This window comes from Patagioenas fasciata, chromosome 5 (genome assembly GCF_037038585.1).
Source record: "Patagioenas fasciata isolate bPatFas1 chromosome 5, bPatFas1.hap1, whole genome shotgun sequence".
NCBI lineage: Eukaryota > Metazoa > Chordata > Aves > Columbiformes > Columbidae > Patagioenas > Patagioenas fasciata.
This window is the reverse complement of record NC_092524.1, coordinates 27973425-27994665: the sequence shown is the minus strand read 5'-3', so window position 1 is coordinate 27994665 and position 21241 is coordinate 27973425. Positions and strand designations below refer to the sequence as shown.

At 42.6% G+C, this 21241-nt stretch overlaps 1 protein-coding gene across 1 annotated transcript; it reads right to left on the bottom strand.

The window, feature by feature from the left end:
* Positions 1-29: 29 nt before the first annotated feature.
* C1QTNF4 (C1q and TNF related 4) lies at positions 30-21018 on the bottom strand. The gene is made up of 2 exons (XM_065840256.2): positions 20885-21018; positions 30-1557 (listed from the first exon to the last, which is right to left on the bottom strand). The coding sequence occupies exon 2, from the start codon at positions 1547-1549 to the stop codon at positions 464-466; it is 1086 nt and encodes a 361-aa protein (XP_065696328.1). The 5' UTR covers positions 1550-1557; positions 20885-21018; the 3' UTR covers positions 30-463.
* Positions 21019-21241: the final 223 nt, after the last annotated feature.

Sequence of the window (21241 nt, the reverse complement as noted above, 5' to 3'; positions counted from 1 at the left end):
TAAAAGTAACAACAAATTCCAGTCTGAGAAAATGTTACATATTTTGTATTTTATTACACCCATTTTCATTACATTTATTCCCTCCCCAGATGTGCAAGGAAAGTCACCACATCCTTTGACTTCTGGATGCTGGAGTTCTGCAGTAACATTACTGCAGTGGTTCTCTGGTCCTCAGCATCTCACTACACTGCCCCAACCCTGCCCCAAAACTACCTCATGCTTTATGCTTAAATCAAACACCAACACAGGAAACACACATACAACCTGTAGAGACCTTTCTACGGATGAATGGCAGACATAGCAGTGGCCCTGCAGACGGCACAAGCGTGCAGCATAAGGAAAGCACTGGACACATGATAGCATGCTCAAAGTAGAGGATGATTCTAAAGAGGAACTATACCCAAGTTCGTGACACCTTGGCTTTTCTTGTGCTCCTTTCACATTGCATTTCATTATTTGACCCTTAGGGTGAGCTGGCACCTGGAAACCACTTTGGCTGAGCCTCTGAATAGATCAGGAAGCCTGTGAAAGTGATGTACTTGCCATGGTTACTGTAGGCACCGTAGCCATCGTGCTGATGGCTGTAGAGCCAGACAGTGTCCCCATATTGCAGAGGCAGCATGATACTCTGGCTCTGCATCTCCCGCCTCTTGGAATGGTTGTCATCATAGATCATGGCCTGCACCTCATTGTGGTTCTTCATAAGTTTCACTGACATAGTCTTAAAGGGCATTTTGCCAATGGTGAAGGAGAAATAGTATGCACCTGGTATACGGCATGTGAAGATACCAGTGGAGGAATTGAAATCTTTTCCAATGTTCACAAACTCTGTGTCAAATGTGATTGGCTCATGCTGAGTTTGCTTGTCATCTGTCCCCAGGACACTTTGTGAGCGGGCAACAGAAAATGCAGACCGAGGGTCTTGTTCCCTGCTTGGTTGATCAGATAACACGTGTTGCTGTGAAGCTTCATTCTGCTCTCTGGGAAGTTGCTGAATAGTGTTATGGTGTGGCCTCAGCTCTTGAGAGCTAAGAGCATTCTGGAAGAAGGCAGAAGTGTCTGGATAGATTAGGTAGCCGTTGAAAGTTGTGTAGGGGCCCACGTTGCTGTAAAGAGCGTACTTGGGGTCTCCATGTAAACGCAGCCACACTGTGTCACCATAGTCAAGCTGCAGCATGGCACTTTGGCTGGCTACTTTCCGTTCCTTGCGGTGATGTTCATCATACACAATCACTTGCACTTCATTCTTGTTTCTCATCAGCATGACCGACAAATTTTTCTTTGGATATTTCCCAACAGTGAAGGAGAAGTAGTAGGCTCCAGGGATTCGACAGCGGAACAATCCAGTCTTGGGATCAAAGTCATTGCCAATGTTCACATACACTTTGTCAAAGGTAATGACCATCTCAGAGCTCCCTTCCATGCTGCTGGTTCTGGCCACAGAGAAAGCAGAGCGAAATTCAGTACTAGTGTCTGCTGGGAAGCCATTTGTAGGCAGAAAAATCATGCAGCAAAGGAAGCCAAACAGGATCTGAACCTTCAGTGTCATAGTTGTATCTGAAAGGAAAAATAAGTATATTTTAGCAGGATTCCTATTAATTTCCAGCTCATGCTCCAGTTGAAACTCAGACCCAGATCTTGCTGAATAGACATGAAGGTCTGTGTCCAAATATTGAGAAGTTTCCAGTGCATTCTCTGATCAGTGTTAGGCAGCATACCCCAGTTCAGATGCCAGCATAATTTTTATTTTTTCCTGACACGAACTGGATCTCTTTTCCCTCTACTTGTAGGAAGAAAAAAGATCTTCTCCCCTGAAAGCCCGGCTGTCCTACAGTTTGTCTGCAAAACATTGTGCTGCTCACACTGCAGAAGTATCTCAGAGCTTGCTGAGGCTTCGCCAGAGCTCCCTTTTGTAGTGCTTTTATTTATAAGACCAAGGACGAAACAAAGCCCTACACAGACCCTGTATTATACAACTGAGATACAGAAGGGCAGGGAGAAGAGGACATATGCTCTAGAGATTGCCATGCAGACGCCATTCCTCTGCACTGCACGAGCTTTTTCACAGGATGATACGGAAGCTGGAAGCCAAGTGAGCGGGTAGACCCCATTATTCAGACAAATTTCACCATCAATTTGTGAAGACTGTAAAGAAACCAAAAGAGGAGGGATTGCTTAGAGAAGGAAGAAAGACAATCGAGAAAACGAAAGAAATGAGAAAAAAAAAAGGAAAACAAAAGATAAATAAAATGCGAGTCTCCCAAAGTCTAGAATCCCTGAGAGAGAACTGAAATGCAAAAAACAAGGAAACAATTCCCTATCTGGATAGAAGACCAGAGAGAAAAAGCTTCTTGTACTCATAAAAAAAGTGAGGTAAGTTAGGAGCTAATGGGATTTTCTGCTTCGAGTTTCTCTGAATTTTTTTTTGGACTAAGGCCAAAAATCATCTATTAGGGCTTTCAGGCTGAAAACAAAACTGCCAGTCATTCCAGTGAGAAGCTTCTCTCTCTGTCACCTCTCTGTGCTTATTAAAATATCATTGAGACTGGGAGGCAACTGCCTGGTTTGCAGTCTCCCCCATCTGTCACCTCAGAACTGGTGTCTTGCCAGCCTGCAAACAATGAATTCACAGACCAGCAGAACAGGAGCAAAACATGCTACTCATTGGGGGGAGGGGTGAACACAAATCCTGAATTAAAAAGGATAAAGAGGTAAATGTTTGAATCAACTGGGATGGCCTAGTAATAGAAGTAAAGCAAAAAATACAAGTAAAGCAAATGGAATGCACATAGACTGTGAAGTGGCAATGAGATCCTGTTTTGGCAAGATGTGATACCTGAATTACTCACCATCAGGAATTTAGCGTGATCTACAGTCCACACTTGAGAATACAACTGAAATCTGAAATGCAGCTCTAATATATATGGATCCAAGGATGAATTAGATTCTTACTTAATTACATGAAAGTGACACACTAGAAAAGACAAAAAGAAATCTCCATCCATGTCCTAATTTTGCATTAGATCACTTCTCTCACAAACATCTCAGTATTTTCCTCCATACCCCTGAATTCAGAATTTTTTTTTGACTCAGCCTGATTTTCCTGAATATATAGATGAGACCCCATGGGCTGCACTGAAGGGTGTTGAGAGAGCTGACTGATGTAATATTGAGGCCAATCTCTATTATCTTTTAAAGGTCAAAGAGATCAAAGGAGGTCCCTAGTGACTGGAGAAAGGCAAATGTTGCACCTGTCTTCAGAAAGGACAACTGAGACAACCTGATGAACTACAGGCCAGTCAACCCATTAGTCCATCACTTTGGTCCCTGGGAAGCTCATGGAGTGTCCTTCTTGGAACACTTTTCTAGCAAAAGGACATGACGTTTAGCATGCATTGATCAACTAAGGGTAGATCACATCTAACCAAACTGATTGCCTTCTTGTGAGAAGACACCAGTGGATGTCAACTGTCTTTTAGCAAGAGCATTCCTGTACCCAAGTTGTGATATTACAGTCTAGATAAATGGACTACTATATAGGTGAAAAACTGTCTGGGTTGTTAGGCTCAAGGGCTAGTGTTCAATATTTAATTTCAAATGTCCTCTTCAATATTTTTTGTCAATGATGTGGAGAAGGAGACAGAATGCCCACACATCAAGGTTGCAGATGACACCAAAACAGGGGCTTTGTCAATACACTTGGAGGCACAGCTGCTATTCAGATGCACCTGGATGGGCTGCAGAAATGGACTAGAAAGGAAATTCGGCAAGAATGAATGCAAATTTCAATATGCGAGATGGACAAACCCTGTGTGTTGGTGCAGGCTGGTGACAAACTGGCTGGGAAGCAATGCTACTGAAAATGACCTAGGAGTCCCGGAGAACAACAACTTATACTTCAGTTAGTGCTGTGCCCTGCAAGTAATGAAGGCTAACAGCTTACTGGGGTGCATCAACAAAATGTAGCCAGTAACCACAGGCAGTCATTATTCCCTTGTAGTTGGTACTTCAGTGACTCCAGAAGAGGGCAGCCAAGACGATTGGGGTCTGGAACTCTTGCCCTGTGAGGAGAGGCTGAGGGAACTGGGCTTGTTTAGCATGGAGAAGAGAAAGCGTTGGGGAGAACTAGGAGTAGCCTTCCAGTACCTATGAAGAGGTTACTGAGACAACAGTAAACAATTGAAAATTCACTTGCTACTAACACAAGCCATGACGCTTACATGGAACTAACCAGCTAACGGCATGGCTGACAGACAATCTTTCATCCAGCAAATGAATTTAAGAAAACATGTTCAATGGAACTATTAGCCATTGCTAACTGCCATACATCTGCTTCCATGCTGTCTTTATTTTTCCTTACTTTGCCATTTAGTTTGTGAGCTCCTCAGGGCAAAGACTCTTCTCTTCCCATGTCTGTACAGCATTTGACCATTGCTGCCATTAAAACAATACTAATAAGTCCTAACATCTCACCAAGAACTAAATCCCAAACAGTCCCACTGCGAGCTCAGCCTCTGGTTCAGCAGTATTATTTTTTGCAGAGTGCAGAGTGCTATATCTAGCGTGGCAGCCTCACTTCATCTTCTAGCTTAGAAAGCCATGCCCTGAAGGCAAACTTATAATGGCTATTAGATATTTCTGATTCATATCCATCCATTGCTATCCCAATGATCACCATGGTGTGGTCACATGGAGAACCAGGATGACTGTGATACGGCTGCACACTCTTGAGAGAAGAAATTACAGGAAAGGATTTGGCATTTGCATTTTTAGCTACACTAACCAGTCTGGTTCTACAGCACTGCCTGTTCTTCAGGGCTTGCTGAGCATATCCAGGAGTTAGGGAATATACTGCAACCACGTCACTGCTGACCAAAAAAACCCCCAAAAAAACAGCAAACCAAAAAACCCCACAAAAAGACAAAACAGTTTAATAAACTCTGTAGCAAATCTGACCTTATGTTCCTTCAAATGACCACTATCCTTGTTTCTGTCCCCAAGCTAATTTCTCTGTAATAAGGTCACTTTGAAAAAGGTTGGATCACTCAGTTGCAAAGACTCTCTGCTGCTGCAGTCCCTTATCATCTCTACCCAATAGCTTACTGGCGTGTCATTTAAATAAGGTAGTTAATTATGCCACATTTCCATTAGCAAGTTGTTTCCTTGACAGCTCCCACTCACCACTCTCAGGACTATTCAGGTTCTTCATCTATTTAAAATTATTTAGAAAGTATCTAATAACTGCCTCTCACATTAAACTAGTCTAAGAATAATTTGCCAGTAATTAAGAAGACTCAGCTAGCTACACGGCTGCCATAAACATAGGCAACTCACAGCAACTCTTGGACTTGAGTATTAGCATAGTAACTTCGAAAGATAAAGCTTCCAAAACGCTCTGTTGCTCCCTCAGCAAATGCGTCCGGTGCCCAAGTCTTTTACTAGGATAGCTTTCTTCCAGCATGGAAAAGGCTATGAACACTGTGTTATCGGACTTAAGTTCATGCTATGGCATCAGTTTAAAAACTGCAGAGTGAGGTGAAAGACCCAGGCCAGAGGTGCAAAGTGGGTCTTCAGCATGGGTCATGCACGTGTCAAATATAGCAGCTGTTTTATTCTCATTACATTTACATACAAATCAGGGCCCATTGTCCCCTACTCTACCATTCCTTATTATGGTAACATTACGGAAGTATGCAATGAACCTAAGCAGAGGCAAAGGATAATCAGGGTATAATACTGCTTTTACATTAGGTAGTACCAACAGGGACATCAGCCCACAGGGAAGTCGAGAAACTAATTTTGGAGTAGGAAGCACAAAATGTGATGGAGCTAAACAGTTCTCAAAGGCACTGACATTAAATTAATGACCTGAAAAGAAGAGGCTAAAATGGTAGTGACTCACATAGCAGAACAGGAGTTGCAAATCTTTTTTTGAAAAGAAAGAGACAGAATTCACCATTTGCATGACCCAGGAAATTTTAATAGCTTTGTTCTTCCTGGAGGTGATTTTTCTGTCCTGGAACAGAATCAATCCACCAGTGGAAAGACAATTAGCTTCACTCTTTGACTAAAATCCATGGATTTAGGAAAGGACTTTCAATAATAGAAAGGTCACCCATTTCTAGATTTGTAGGCCAGATATTCTTGTAAAACTCACAGGGCTTTTATTTTTATTCTAAAATATTGAGTGAGCTTCCCTAGTCATATCTTAGGCAAGAGTCCTTGACTTCCAGAGGGTGTTTTACCCATAAGATTACTGAAGAATGAGATGTAAACCAAAAGTGAAGTAGTGCAGTTGGATTAACTGTTAGTAAAAATTCTTAAAATCCTGTAAGCTGCAAGAGCAAAACCCTGTTCTTCCTAGATCTCACTCTCATATTTAAGGACAGCTGCAAATGTTTCAATTATCTGAATCACTGAAAGCCTGCGTAATGAACAGCCTTCTTGGACTATGGTTAGCAAGATTTTTTTTCCCCCAGATACCACATACTGTCTGTTCCATTCATCGGATACAGATTAAGAGCATCAGATAATAATGCAAATGTATCACTTCTTCCAATGTCAGGGAGAAATTAATTGTAGCAGATCCTCAAAAGCAAAATTTGCATAAAGAGTACTGTATGACAGAATCAGGGAATCACTTATGGCTTCAGCCTTTCTCTGCTTTTGATTAATGTGTTTTTTGAACTCTTGAACAGTCCTGAGAGGTGAAACATTGCCTGAAGCATTCAAGATGTTTTTTTGGAAACTATGCGCCACACTTTGAAAAACAGATCTGTATGATATTACTATAGAAAGTACTTCATTTTAAATGTCTCTGTGAGTCAAGGGAGACCTTCAACGTAATAAACCAGCTTCTGTGTACACAAAGCTGTGGAGAGACAAAAATTCTTTTGAAGTGCTTCCACTCTAGCCATACTCAGGAAAAGGAAATGAAGAGACTGTATTTTGGCAGAAGGCTCCAATGTTATGCTGCACTTCCCAATGTTAATTAAACCTGCTATATTTCAACCAAAGTCCTAACAACTCTATTTAAGCTATAATGATGATATGTAAGATGGTAGATATTCATGGATGAAAATGGAAATAAATTAGTTCTGATATTAAGATTTTTCTTCCTATAACGGCATTCAGATATATTTGTTACACACACTTGAAGTGCCAGAGTGACACACCATGTCTTCTGGTTTGGCTACTATGTATATTTTAAAATATATACATTTAGATAAAGTGATGTTTTAGTGGAGAAGATAGCTGAATAAATCCTAGGTGGGAGCAAGGAGTTATTCTAACAGACTAATGCTTTAAAGTGTAATATAATTTTTTTTTACATCCTTTTCTAAATGAACAAATTACACAAATCCAACTCTATACCACAAGCATACTCCTCAAACAAACAATAAAAACTGTAAAGCAGAGAAACATACACTAACACTGATCAGAAGTGAAAGAACAGAAAACATTGTTAGAACATTTGAGTTTAAACTGTAGTTCATAAAATGTCTTGAATACCATAAAGTTGTTCTGCACGTGCAGCTAAACAGTTGATAAGCCATCATTGAAATGACACCAGAAATAAGTAGTGAAAAAAACTAGCCATTGAGGGAATGAGTTCAGTGATAAATGTTTTCTGTGAAAGCACAGGCTAAAGAAGATTGGAAACCACAGCTTGAGAAAGCCAAAAGTCTGTTGTTATACAGTGTTTACTTAACACTGCGACACCTAGACAAAAAACACCAAGACCATTTCAACAGCAGGAATTTTTACATGGATCTGGTCACAGTTACAGTAATGCCAAAGTAAAACCAATTTTTTTTTTTTTTTTTTTCCTGGTTTATGTGTGCATTTCTTTCTCCTGGTGTGCCCAAGAGATGCTGACCCTGTGGAACAAGGCTTTATTGAAGCATCCCATCTCTCCAGGAGGAACTGATTTCTGTGCCAGAAGGCAGATCACACTGGCATAAAGGATTAACACAGACAGTCTGGCCTGAAATACCAGGTATTATTTCAATAGACAAAATAAAGTAACTGACACTTTGGCAGCATATTCCATAAAGATCTCAGTTAAGACAGGAAGGCTCCCAAAGACAGAGTGGCCAGTGCAAAAGCTACCTCTAAAGAGACAGAAAGGCACAGAGACCTCAGAGAATGGAGCAGAGGGCAATTTCTTTGCTCCAGGTGGCTGGGCTGGAAGTTATGTAGCAAGAGGACCTTTCACCTGAGTCCTTTTTTTTTGCTTTGCCTGAGGAAGTAAAACCATATGAAGCACAAGGACACTGCCAGACAGACTGCCTGGCAACAGACCTACTTGTTATTTAAAAATGAACAAGACTTAGTTACAGGGATAGTTTTATTTTAAAGTTCTGACCTGGCTGAAGATAATCAGTTACGGTACTTTGCAAAGAAACTGGTAGCCTGCTGAACAGGCCATTGCTGGATTCTGCAGAAGAACTTTTAAAAGATGCTGACAGCCTAGAAGTCACAGGATAGGGGACATGGCTAATAACAAGCAAATGTATCATAGGATTTCTTACTTTTGCTATCTTATGATAAACTCTGAGGAAACAACAGCACCCCTCCTCCCCCCAAACCTAAAACCCTGTAGGATTAAAGGTGCTAAAATGAAAGAATCAGAAAACAGGATGGTTCAATTTTATCATACAACCAGCTGGAATCAACAGGCAAGATCCAGTTAGTACCACAGCAGTGCTAAAGGAGAATGTGAAGAAGGTAAAAGCTACATAAACCATGAAAGGCATTCCTGAGGCAATGAGAGAGAAAGTTTAGAAGTGTTTGTAGAAGACATTTCTGGGTTGGTGACAGAAAATGGTAAATAAGGAAGGCACAGATGGGTTCAACATCACAGTCTACTCCCTTAATATTTCTTTTAGTAAGAGTTTGAGCAGGAAGAATGTGAAGAGTTCTTCCAAGAACTAAAGAAGCATGGGGACTTTAGAGGGTTGATAAAAAATGAAAAAGCTTTTCAGACAGCCGTGCTGAACATAAGCTTGTTCTTAAGTTTTCCTGAAGTGGTGGTGTAGCTCATATCCTTAGGGACACTTTTTAAAAAAAATATCTGTACATTATCATCAATCGGGTAAGCTGAACCGTGAGTGACAAAGTCATAGTCATTGAATCATAGAATAATTTGGGAAAAATCTTGAAGTGATCATTTCATGTTTCCCTCTTGTGCCCTCATTAAGAATGAAACCAACTGTTAATAGCAGGTTTATTTGTCCAGGAGCTAATAGGAACCTGTGGAACCTGCACCCATGAAAGTGAACTAAACAGAAAAGACATTTTGACTGTCTATACATTACAGGAATCACAACTTCTGTGTTACACCTTCCTGTTGAAGGTTGTTGTACATGTGATTGTGGGGGTCTTGTAAGAGATACTGAAACCTATGGTGTATTCTCAAGGTGTGTTCATTATCCTCACTGTAATGGTTTTATGTCCTCAATTTCCTTTCTGTGATTCTGTGCTCCTGCACTTTCATAAGCCAATACATGATTTTAACTTAACTGCTATGTAAGGTCCAAATTAAAAAAAAGGAACATGTTCTAGATTTTTCTTGTGTGTTTACTTCTCTAGCTGCATAGCCACACCTTCTCTTTCTTTCTCTCCCTTGAGTGGGCACGTAATTTTAACTTTTCCTGGAACTCTGTGCCTGCAATAGTTGCTTCCAACTTGTTCCCCCACTCACTGGAATGCTGCCCTCCAGTCATTGCTCCAAGACCTGCCACATCACCCACCTGGGCGAAAGCTAGAGGGAATATGCTGATTCTTGCTGGTTGATCACCAAATTGCAAGTTAGGATGAGCCTGTGGAGCCCAGTAATCAGACCCTGAGGGAATTAATGGATTGCTGAGTGCCAGCTGGGATTACATGCAACAACAACAAAAAGCATTTTTGTTTCCTAGTCATGTCTGAGCTCACTAACTGCTAAGAGCTGACTTAGTAATGCAACCAAAGATGTTCACAAATGGGGTAGCTCTGGCCCTGTCTCAATTACCTGCAGTTAACAGGAAACTTTCAGAAGGGATGAGATTCAGTTCCCTTTGCATGATATATCAACTTGTAACACTCTTTCATCAAGGGAAACATAATTGCTCTGGTCTTTTTATCCATCAAATGCTACACTATAACATACTTTGAGAAAATGTCACATGCTATTGACTGGTATTTTCTGACAGTAGGCTTTGCAAATCTATCTGAAAAAACTGTCTGTACTGGGTCATTTGCCTACAGGAATGCTACTTTCCTTGGGAGTTTTTTTTCTTGTTTTGACAGGTAAGGCAGGAAAGCATGCCGTCTTTTAACATCTGCCATCACACTCAGCTAAGGATCACCTTCATTTCTTTTCATGCCCTGCTGTTTCATTACTGTGAAGGTACTCAGAGAACACTGTTAATTGCACTGCAGTGCTGCTTTTCACTGCCAACATGCTGCAACATCTCGGTTTGGAAATTCACTGAGCTCCAGTTTAGTGAAGAAGGTGATCAAAGGCATTAAGATCTGTGTATCTTCCATCTCTGCTCTGGCATCTTCCTTTCTGCTCCTCCTCCTGTTGGGTCAGGACACAGACCTGGAGCTGGAGAACTGAGAAGAAACAACCACCATGTGCTTAGCACCAAAGCAGAGGCCAATATTATTCCAGAATGAAAACTCTGCTCTGTCAGACTCTGGGGAAAGGGAGGTGTCAGTCAAAGTTCACGTACACTAAGGAGTTCTGTTTTCTGGTCCTGTTCTCTGATTGTCTGACATGACAATCCTGTTGCTTTCATTTCCAGTGAATTGCTAGATAGATCGAGAAGCAACCATTCGAAGACTAATCATTGCAGGTGACTACGCCCATTTTTGTCACCAAGACTTGTCCCGAGTGGTACAGAAGTTCTTGACTAACAACGAAATTCTACAAAGTGCTCTTTAGTATCTATTTCTTTTAATGAATCAGGTTTATCAAGTTACAGGCCCAGTAGCATTCTTTATTTTATGTCTACAGTTACACAGTTAAAAGTAGTAAAATAAGTTAGCAAAGTTAGCCATTGTCACATTTGTTGGTACTAACCCTTCACAATAAGCAATGTGCAGTTCCCCATTTCCAGTGACTTTTCCTGTCAAATCTCTTGTCATGAGACCTCTCTGAGGAATGCCTAGATAGCTGGAACTTGGGCCTTTTCAGATTATCAGCCATTTTACTAACAGCAGTTTCTCAGAAGGCTATAGCTGGTGCAAATGACACATCCCAAAGCTGTGAATTCGTAACTGATCTCTTCAGGAAAACCTCAGTTTCTGTTTCCACTTTTAAAACTCTGAGTATATTTTGGTCCATGGATTTAATCAGCTTGTCATCTTCTTCAACAGGGAGCTGTGAAGTTCCTCCCTTAAACCCTGTACATGTCAAGTTTTCACAGTTGTGCTTTGAAATCTGTATTTTTCTGCGACAATCTGACACAGAGGTGCTGCTGCCGACAAGGCAAAGTCTGCTACCCTGGCTGGAGGGACAGAGAGAAGCATTTGTTGAACAAACTCCTCAGTACACACAAGGTTTTACAAAGTTTTCCCATATCTCCTTTCTGGCTTTAAATTGTGTCCATTATTTAAAAAATGCCATAATGGCAGTAGAAATCTTTGTGTGACTATTTCTGTAAATCTACCATCTGCACTGGGAAACTGCTGGTAAAAGGCTTTGGCATTACCATCAAAAAGCGCTGCTGGACACTGCTGTTCACTCATCAGTTCCTCATTCACAGTGAGAAAGTGCTCAGAGCCTGTCAAGTGTTCACAGATTCCAGGCTCATCTGCGTGACAGGTCAGTTTCCTCCTAGGCAAAATCGCTTTTGACAGCTTGAAGCTGCTGCCTCTGATTCTTGCTTATAGGAAAAGAATTTTGCTAAAATATGGAAATAAAGACTGCAGTAACCCACTGGCAGGTTTTATGTAACTTCTAGTCCTTAACTAGGCATAACATAAAAGAAAAAAAAATAACAAGAAGGATATAGCTGTTCTGAACACTGCTATTGCAGATGCTTTATTTAAAGCAGGCTTGGATATTGTTACATTGCATTAAATATGCAGCTCATACTGACAGAAGTGCCATTTGCAATAGCCTACACACTTTCCTCACAACCACGCTGAGAAATTTCAAGCATGCACCCGAAACCCAAATATTCATATTCAGTTCATATTTCAAACCAGTGCTCCCTCTTCTCAAATTCTTTCAGTCCCCTAGCTTCCTTCTAGGTACTTCTGTCTAACTCTTCCAACAGGAGATTACCATCTGAGGAACCCCCTCCAGCATGCTCAGTAGTTTTCTGCCCAGCCTGTCTCAGATTTCCTCACAAGTTTCACAGAGAGCAACCCCTCCACCTACTAGTAAAAAGGAGATTTTTTACTTTAGCTATTCTTTGCTTTATCTCTTTCCAGAGCCACCTTTTTCCAAAGCTGAACTTCCTTTGAGTCACGGCAAGCCTGCTTTTGGATACCTTTTCTCTCTCCCAAATAAAGACTGTGTTTCACATACTCATAGGAGTAAAGAAAGCGAAGGGAAGGATGGGAGAAGGAGTGATGAAATAGACTCAGGAAAAGCAATACAAGCTAATGGGAAGCAATGATCAGTCCTTGGGTGAAAGGAACGTGAATTTACCTCAAAATATCTGGGGCATCAAGTGACCGGCTTTCTAAGCACATCATTATTTTTCCCAAAAGTGTTCAATCAGCAAGGGAAGATGAGGGCAGGGGGAAAAGCAATCAGAACTTATATGGTGTCACAGTTTGTTCGCACATGTCCAGAGTAAATAAAAATATGAGGATTTCCATCAGTGTATGGATAATTCCAGTGTTATAGTGTTTGAATGACAGCAGATTATAATGCTAATATGCTCCAGTTCACTGAGCAACAGCTCCGTGAAAACAGCCTTGTAAAAAGCACAGCCTGATTCTTCATTTTCTGCTTGTCTTGTTCATTCAACACAGATTCTTTCCAGCAGTTGCTCTGCAGCCTTTCAGTCCCAGAGAGTACCTGTTTTCTTAGAAAAAAATCTCTATTGTCTGTCTGGTCTAAAAAAGACTTGCACTCCTCCTAGTATGTCTTTAACTTTATCTAAGAGCTTTTCTTTTTGTCTGAGTGGTGAGGTCTAAAGCCTGGGGAGAAAGAAAAATCCTTCTCCCTTTAGGGGATTAAAAAAATGTTTGGTTGGACTCAATGTGTTCTATTTAGGATCTTATATGCAGCTCACCACTACAACATCCAAAAGAAATGATCATTGCTCTCTTATTTCTTTCTACCTGTCTCTTCACAGAGATTCAGCAGTTTTTCACCATGCACAGGGGACCATCTGTTCCACTTACATTAAACAATATATGTTAAACTATGAGTACTATAGGTCCTAGATTTTTTCTCCCTGGAGAAATTCCTAAACACATCACCTGTAGAACTATATTTTATTTCTATTCTGAATTCAATTATTTTATTTCATTTTATCTCTACAAAGGTCTTTTATACGATGGTCTTTAACTCAGGGAGTAAAATACTAGAAGAGTTTGTACTTTCAGTTCAGATAATTTTACTTACTGCTAATCCTTATTCATTTTTTCTTCTTCCATATCAATGTTTTCAGCATTCATAGACTCAGTCAAACATCTGTTCCAGGGAAATTGGAATGTCCCATTAGCTATGTCTTCCCCAAAAAGAGAGACCTCTTTTAACCATCTTCTAGTAAGCTCCTACTTTTCTTTCAGGGTCTTTTTAGAAAGAGCTGCACTGTGTTCTTGATGCTGTGCTTACCTTTGGATATCAGACAAGCATCAGGACAGGGCCAGCAGACAGCTTTTATTTCATTTACATGAAATAAGCATGTTGTCTTAATAAACTGATAGAAGAATGGTCTAGAAGAGAACTTAAGATGTCAAATAGTCCAAGGTGTATTCCCATAATAGGATGACTAGCCTAATTTCATTCTTCAGAGATAATTGTCTGTCTTGTTCTTAAAATAAGAGACTTCACAACTTCCCCAGATCAAATATTCAGCAGTTTTTATTATCCTAGGTCCTAGAAAACTATTCTTGTAGTCTAAAAAAAAAAAAAAAAAAAAACAACTTCCTTTCTGCTCCTTCCACCATGAGTCCCACTAAAAGACATTCCCTCCTCAATTTTGTCTGAAGACTGTAATATTACCCTGATTGCCTCCTTGTCTTTGGGCTAAATAATTTTAGTTCTTTCAAATTATCTTGTGGGTCACGTTTTTCAGACCTCTGATGAGTCCTTGTCCTAGTTTCAGCTGGGATAGTTTTCTTTCTAGTAGCTGGTATAGTGCTGTGTTTTGGATTTAATATGAGAAAAATGCTGATAATACATTGATGTTTTGGTTGTTGCCAGGTAGTCAAGAATTCTTCAACTTCCCATGCTCTGCCAGGTTCACAAAAGGTTGGGAAGGAGCAAAACCAGGACAATTGACCCAAACTGGCCAAAGGGGTGTTCCTTACCATATGATGTCATGCTCAGTATACAAAGTGGAGTTGGCTGAGGGGCAAATACTGCTGCTCAGGACCGAATGGGCCACTGGGTCATGAGTGGTGAGCAATTGCATCATGCATCCCTTGTTTTGTACATTCTATTATTATTATCATTATTATCTCTTCCTTTGCCACCCTATTAAACTGTACGTATCTCAACCCATGAGGTATTTTTACCTTTCCAATTCTGTCCCCCATTTCACTTGCAGGGGGCAGAGCGAGTGGCTGCATGGTCTCAGTTGCTGGCTGGGGTAAAACCACAACAGTCCTGCTGCCCTTCTCTGAACACTCTCCAATTGAATTGCACCTGTCTGAAAGTGTAATAATCAAAATTCCACACAGCATCCAAACTGAGGCTTTAGCAACGCTGAACAGAACAGGAGGATTGCTTCACATGTCTTTCAGGCTATATGTCTTTTATATATCCTAGCAAGATGCTTGCCTTCATTTGCAACAGCATGACATTGACTCATGTTCAGCTTGTGACCTATCATAACAGTCAGATTCTTTTCTGCAGAGTTCCAACCTACTCATTTGCTTCTCTTGTGCTTATGCAGTTGATTATTCTTGCCTTATTGTGGTGCCTTGTATTTATCCCTATCACATTTAATCCGTGTTTTTCCTGGTAGTTCTTCAAATTTGCTGGAATAATTTTTAATTCTAATTTTTTCCTCCAGCATATTTCAAGTCTCACAGTTTTATGTCTCTGGTAATATGATAAACTCAGTCTTCATATTACCATCCAGGTCATCTAAGAAAACACTGAACAAAAGCAGATCCAGGACACACCAACACAGCTATCGTATCAGTTTTAAGCAGCTTGTGGCCCCTCTGAAGGACTGGTACAGACTAAAAGCACACAGATTATGAGCTCCGAATCTTCTGGTACTATTTAAAGAAGATCTTCCTGTTCAGAAAATCATGTTTACCCAGTTTATAGTCTCCTTCACCTGCTATGCCCTGTGCCTCACCAAAGCAAATATATACAATTAATGTACAACCATGATCAACAATCTCAACTTTTACTTAAAAACCCCCTCAAATCTCTGACCCTTATGCCACAAAAAATCTTTTAATATGTAAAATTAACAAAAGCCAATTCTGTTAGAATCTGCTGGAATACTGAAACAATGAATGAGAAATACATGACCAGCTCATTTCACAGATTTAAGGATATATTATAAATGTGAACATCTATTACATTCACAATAGTTACACCAGCAACACACACCAGAAGGGGTGCACTGAGGCAGCTAGTTGAGTTCAATGGACTAAACATTTTTTTGCATCTGCCCTTGACCAAAGGACTGCAGGTTCCTTTCCTCAGGGCTCATGTGCCAGCTGTGGTGGTCACAACCAGGCACTAACAGATACTAAGCCTTTGTGTACATATGAATAAAGATGATCTGGTATTCCTCCTGACAACAGCAACTTGTCTCTCTCATTTGGCTCTGGCTCTCGTTCTAGTAACTACTTCCATAGTCCCCCAGATTCCTTAGCCCAAAATAGACTGTTTTCCTGGCGCTGTGACTGAGGCACTGGCACAGCAGAAAACATGCATGCGACGAATTAACCAGCTGGAGGGTGAAGAGGGAGAAATAGGACTTTATGAATTTGTACTGTTTTCCAGTGGGACCCTAGTAAACAATTATTAGCCTCTGGAGTAGCCACTTACTGCTTGCTCTGTGATCATCTCCTGATTCTGTCTGTGTTACCTCTGCAGGAAACCTCAGGCCTTTGATTAGAGGCAGCAGGAATTCTTCCTTTGCTCTCTAACCTGTCTGGAGGAAGTATGTGACTAGAAAGAGGCTTTTCAGGGACAAGAAAGCACTCGAGAAGGCAACAGATTGACAAGAGAGCCAGCAGCACAGCAGTTGTGTATCATGGTCTTCCCTCATTTGAGCATCAGCAAATTTCCTTATAGAATTAAAGAATCATAGAATCATTTCAGTTGAAAGAGGCGTTCAACATTATCAAGTCCAAACATTAACCTCACTCATGCACTAAAACATGTCCCTAAGAACCTCATTGACACGTTTTCTATACACGTCCAGGGATGGTGACTCAAACACTTCCCTGGGCAGCCTGTTACTGCTTCACAACCCTTTCTGTGAACAAATTTTTTCTAATATCCCATCTAAACCTCCCCTGGTGCAACTTGAGGCTGTTTCCTCTCAACACCCTTCATGCTACAACCTCCTTTCAGGTAGTTGTAGAGAGCGATAAGGTCTCCCCTCAGCCTCCTTTTTTTCCAGGCTAAACAGCCCCAGTTCCCTCAGCCGTTCCTCACAGGACTTGTTCTCCAGTTCCCTCACCAGCTTCGTTGTCCTTCTCTGAACTCTCTCCAGCACCTCAATGTCTTGTAGTGAGGGGCCAAAAATGAACACAGTATTTAAGGTGGGGCCTTACCAACACTGAGTACAAGGAGATGATCACTGCCCTAGACCTGCTGGCCGCACTATTTCTGATACAAGCCAGGATATTATTGGCCACCTGGGCACACTGCTGGCTCATGTTCAGCCAGTTGTTGACCAGTACCCCCAGATCCTTTTCTTCTAGGCAGCTTTCCAGCCACTCTTCCCTGAGCCTGTAGCACTGCCTGGGGTTGTGACCCAAGTGCAGGACCTGGCACTTGGCCTTGTTGAACCTCATACAATTGGCCTCAGCCCTTTGATCCAGCCATTTCAGATCCCTCTGTATGGCCTTCCTACCCTCCAGCAGATCAACACTTCCACCCAACTTGGTGTCATCTGCAAACTTACTGAGGGTGCACTCAATCCACTTGTCCATATAAATGACAAAAGGCGTTTAGTATCTCAGCCTTTTCCTTGTCCTTTGTCACTATGTTTCCTCCTGCATCCACTAGAGGCTGGAGATTCTCCTCAGCCCTCCTTTTATTGTTAATGTATTTATAGAGGCATTTTTTGTTCCCTTTTACAGCAGTAGACAGGCTCAGCTCCAGCTGGGCTTGGCCCTTCTCATTTTCTCCCTCCATAACTTCACAACGTCCTTGTAGTTCTCTTGAGTAGCCTGCCCCTTCTTCCAAAAGTTATAAATTCTCCTTTTATTCCTAAGTTCCAGATGCAGCTCTCTGTTCAGTCAGGTCTTCTCTCTACCGGTTTGTCTTTGGCACACGGGGACAGCCTACTCGTGCGCCTCTAAGATTTCCTTCCTGAAGAGCAACCAGCCTTCCTGGGCTCCTTTGCCCTTCAGGACTGCCTCCCAAGGGACTCTGTCAATCAACCTCCTAAACAGATCAAAGTCTGCCCTTCGGAAGTCCAAGGCAGCAGTTCTGCAGACTGCCCCCCTTACTTCTCCAAGAACAGAAAAATGGATCATTTCATGATTGCTGTGCCCAAGGCGAACTCTGACCATCACATCACCCATGAGTCCTTTTCTCTTCACAAACAACATCAACAACACTCATCCTGGTTGGGTGTTCTTTAACAGACTCCCATCAGGATATCTGGATTGTTGGTCTTCCCCTTGATTCTTACCCATAAACACTCAACGCATTGTCATCCCCATCAAGCTCTAGAGAATCAAAACACTCCCTAGGGCTACCCCACCTCCTCTCCTTCCTTGCCTATCCCTTCTGAAGAGTTCATAGCCATCCAATGCAGCACTCCAGTTGTGGGAGTCATCCCACCATGTTTCTGTGATGGTAACTACATCATAGCTTTTCTGCTGCACAATGGCTTCCAGCTCTTCCTGTTTAATGCCCATGTTGTGTGCATTGGTGCAGATGGACTTCACCTGGGCTATTGATCCTGCCACCTTTCTGGGGAGAGAAGCCTTAATTCTTTTGTGACCATTCTCAGGCACTTTTGTGGTTTCTAATACATCTATAATCCTTGTGTCTTTGCTACTGCATGGCTCTCCATCCGCTACCTCTGCTGAGATGGCCCACTGAAGAGCCTCCCTAGCACCCAAACCGAAAGGAAAAATGAAGTCCTGGATTTACTTCAGCTTGGATCTGATGGGCAATGGGATCTATATTAAATTTCCAGGTGTCAATCAAGAAGTAAGAGCTGAAGCCTTTAACCTTTACTGGTTGAAAATCAGAGTCAGGTAGATTCTTTCAAATAATGTGTGACAAAGTATCAAGTTGCCCAGCCTTAATGTGTCTTGCAAGACAGTACAAAGATTCTCACCCTTACAGACTAGCCAGTAAGATGTAATTCTAAGGCAGGTGGATCATTTTTTTTCTTAACTGTGCACCTTAGATTAGTAGGTATGCGTCATAGTTTGGGCAGTTAACAGCACAGGTAAATGGAATAGTTCAGGAGCAAATCCCATCAAATCCTAACATCTGACCTCAGATGCTGGTAATAAAGCCTTAAACATCAGCATTTTTAAGACTCTAGCATTTTAAGCTCTTTTTTTTTTGCGCTATTCTCATGTCCTAGAGTCAATGTAGAGATGAGCACATCTTGGAGGATGACATTTCGTAGCTGAGACTATAATATTCTCAGAGGTACTCTTCACCTTGGAAATCTACTGTCATTATCAGATTAGTTCATTTCAACGCTTTCTGCCTACAACTAACCATAAGAAAGTGGAAATTTTGGCACAATGACAGTGATCACTTGGAGGATTGTTGCATGTTCACTTTGCACTAGCACTGGTCTCTTTCTTTGGTCTTTATATTGGGTGCTGTGCACAAAAGGTCTAAACTATCTTGGGTCTATACACCTTAGACACACAGTATTTCTCTGTGTGGCTGTGTTCAGCTTGATTACTATTTTACACGAGAGTGAGTATTCCAAGAACTTGGGAGCCTTGCTGCTGTTTGGAAGTATATCTATTATTCAAATGGAGAATTAAAAAGCTATCATACACCCACTTGACTACATGTCACAGTATAGTTATCTTATATTTCCACAAGTACAGCTGCTGCCATTGTAGGTCCACTCAGCCTTCTGTACCTGGAAAATATTAATGGTTCTCAGTTTATCAATGAACATTCTCTACAGAGCACAGTACAATGACAGATGATCACACTAGTAAAACAAAAACAACAACAAATGGGATTCCAAGTTTTGCCAACAAATCTCTGGTTCTACTGTATTTCATTTCTGCACCTGTTTCTTCGTCTACAAAACAGTAAATGTCTACCACACTGACAAATCATCAGATGTAAGTCCATTCCATGTCAAAGCCATAGGTTCTCCATTACGGAGATCAAATGTACTTTAGAAGGCTTGCTTTCTTCCAGGTGGAAAATACAAAACTCATTTGTAGAGCCTAGTCCAGTAACCATTCAGTACTCTGGTCTCAGTTTTTTAGAGGGGAACAGAGGAACTGAAGAGGGTAATGCTGCCCTATTGGGAATCCTTATTCATCCTTGACTTACTTACCTTTTACTGCCATAAATTAACCCTTAAGAATGGCTAGACAAGCAAACAGATGCTATATGCCTAGATAGGATTGCAGCCTCACTGGCAAAGTATTTCAAAGTCTTGTTACACATCATGTCCCTGGAGAAGAGAAACTGCAGAAGGTTGCAATAGCATCAGAATGAATAATTGAAGCACACCTCATTCAGTATGTGCATAAGCTGAAGGGTCAAAATGCTGCCTTCTAGTCAGCCAGCAGTGCAGAAACTCACCGAGTGTCTGACAGAACCATCATCTGGAAATACTGACCCACTTCCCTGGGAGCTTTTAGGGAGTGGGCTGAGGAGATGATAATGGGATTGCCAAGTACACAGGGAAGAATTAAGACAGATTATTTGACAGAAAATCGTACATGACAATCAGTCATGTATGCCAGTCTCAGCAAAACCCTTGGGAGTCAGTTCCCCGAGGAAACTAAAGTACAGGTCCACGCTTAATGGTATTTCCCACCTGAGAAACTGCTCCTGCAGGAATTTTCCAGGATGCCCTTTTCCATGGTCGGCCCCTGGATGGTTCTCCAACCTCGGCTCCATGCTAAGCGGGGCCAAAATTTCATATCCTTTCCCACATAAACTCTACCCATTTAATATTGGAAATAAAAGGGGGTGTGTGTGTGGATAACTCGGGCATTTCCCGCTATTGTCCAGACTCTCAACGGGGTCGGCAAAGGCGCGCAGCCAGCCCAGGCTCCCGCCCGCGCCCTGCCCGCCGCCCCGAGGGCCACGAGCTCCAGCTCCGCAGCGTGCCCCGAGCGCCCGCCTTCGCATGAGCGGTGAGAGCCCCGACGGCCCCTTTGCAGCCGCCCGGGCACCGCTCCGTACCGACGGCCTCCTCACAGGCGCCGCCGCAGGGCAGATCGGCCCTCGTCCCCCTCCTACAGCCGCTGTCCGGACAGGGATCCCAATCCCCATCCCTTCCCCTCCAGCTGCAGCCCGGCCCCGCCACCAGCGGCTCCCCCGGCACGGTACCTGCTGCCGCCCCGCGGTGGCGGCTCCGCGGCGGCGGTTGGCGGCGGTTGGCGGCTGGTGGCGGTGGTTGGCGGCGCGGGCTGTGCGCGGGGCTGTGCGCGGGGCCGCAGCGCTGCCTGCGCACTGACAGCTCGGGGGCCGCGGCGGCGGCGGGGGCAAGGGCTGAGGAGGGGGGCTCAGGCACCCGGGGCCCCGGCGCCGAATCAGTGACAGGAGGAGGGCCCGGGGGCGGGCGAGAGAGGGGAAGGGGGGGGGGTGGCGGGGCGAAGGGGCTCGGAGCCCCTGTCACAGCCAGAAGCGAGTCGGCCTCCGGGAGGCGACGACGCCCGCGGGCACTGCGGGCGGGGGAGGAGTGTG

Bases quoted from the DNA above. Each gene is read 5' to 3' on its own strand.
- C1QTNF4 (XM_065840256.2), bottom strand. From the start codon at position 1,549: ATGACACTGAAGGTTCAGATCCTGTTTGGCTTCCTTTGCTGCATGATT.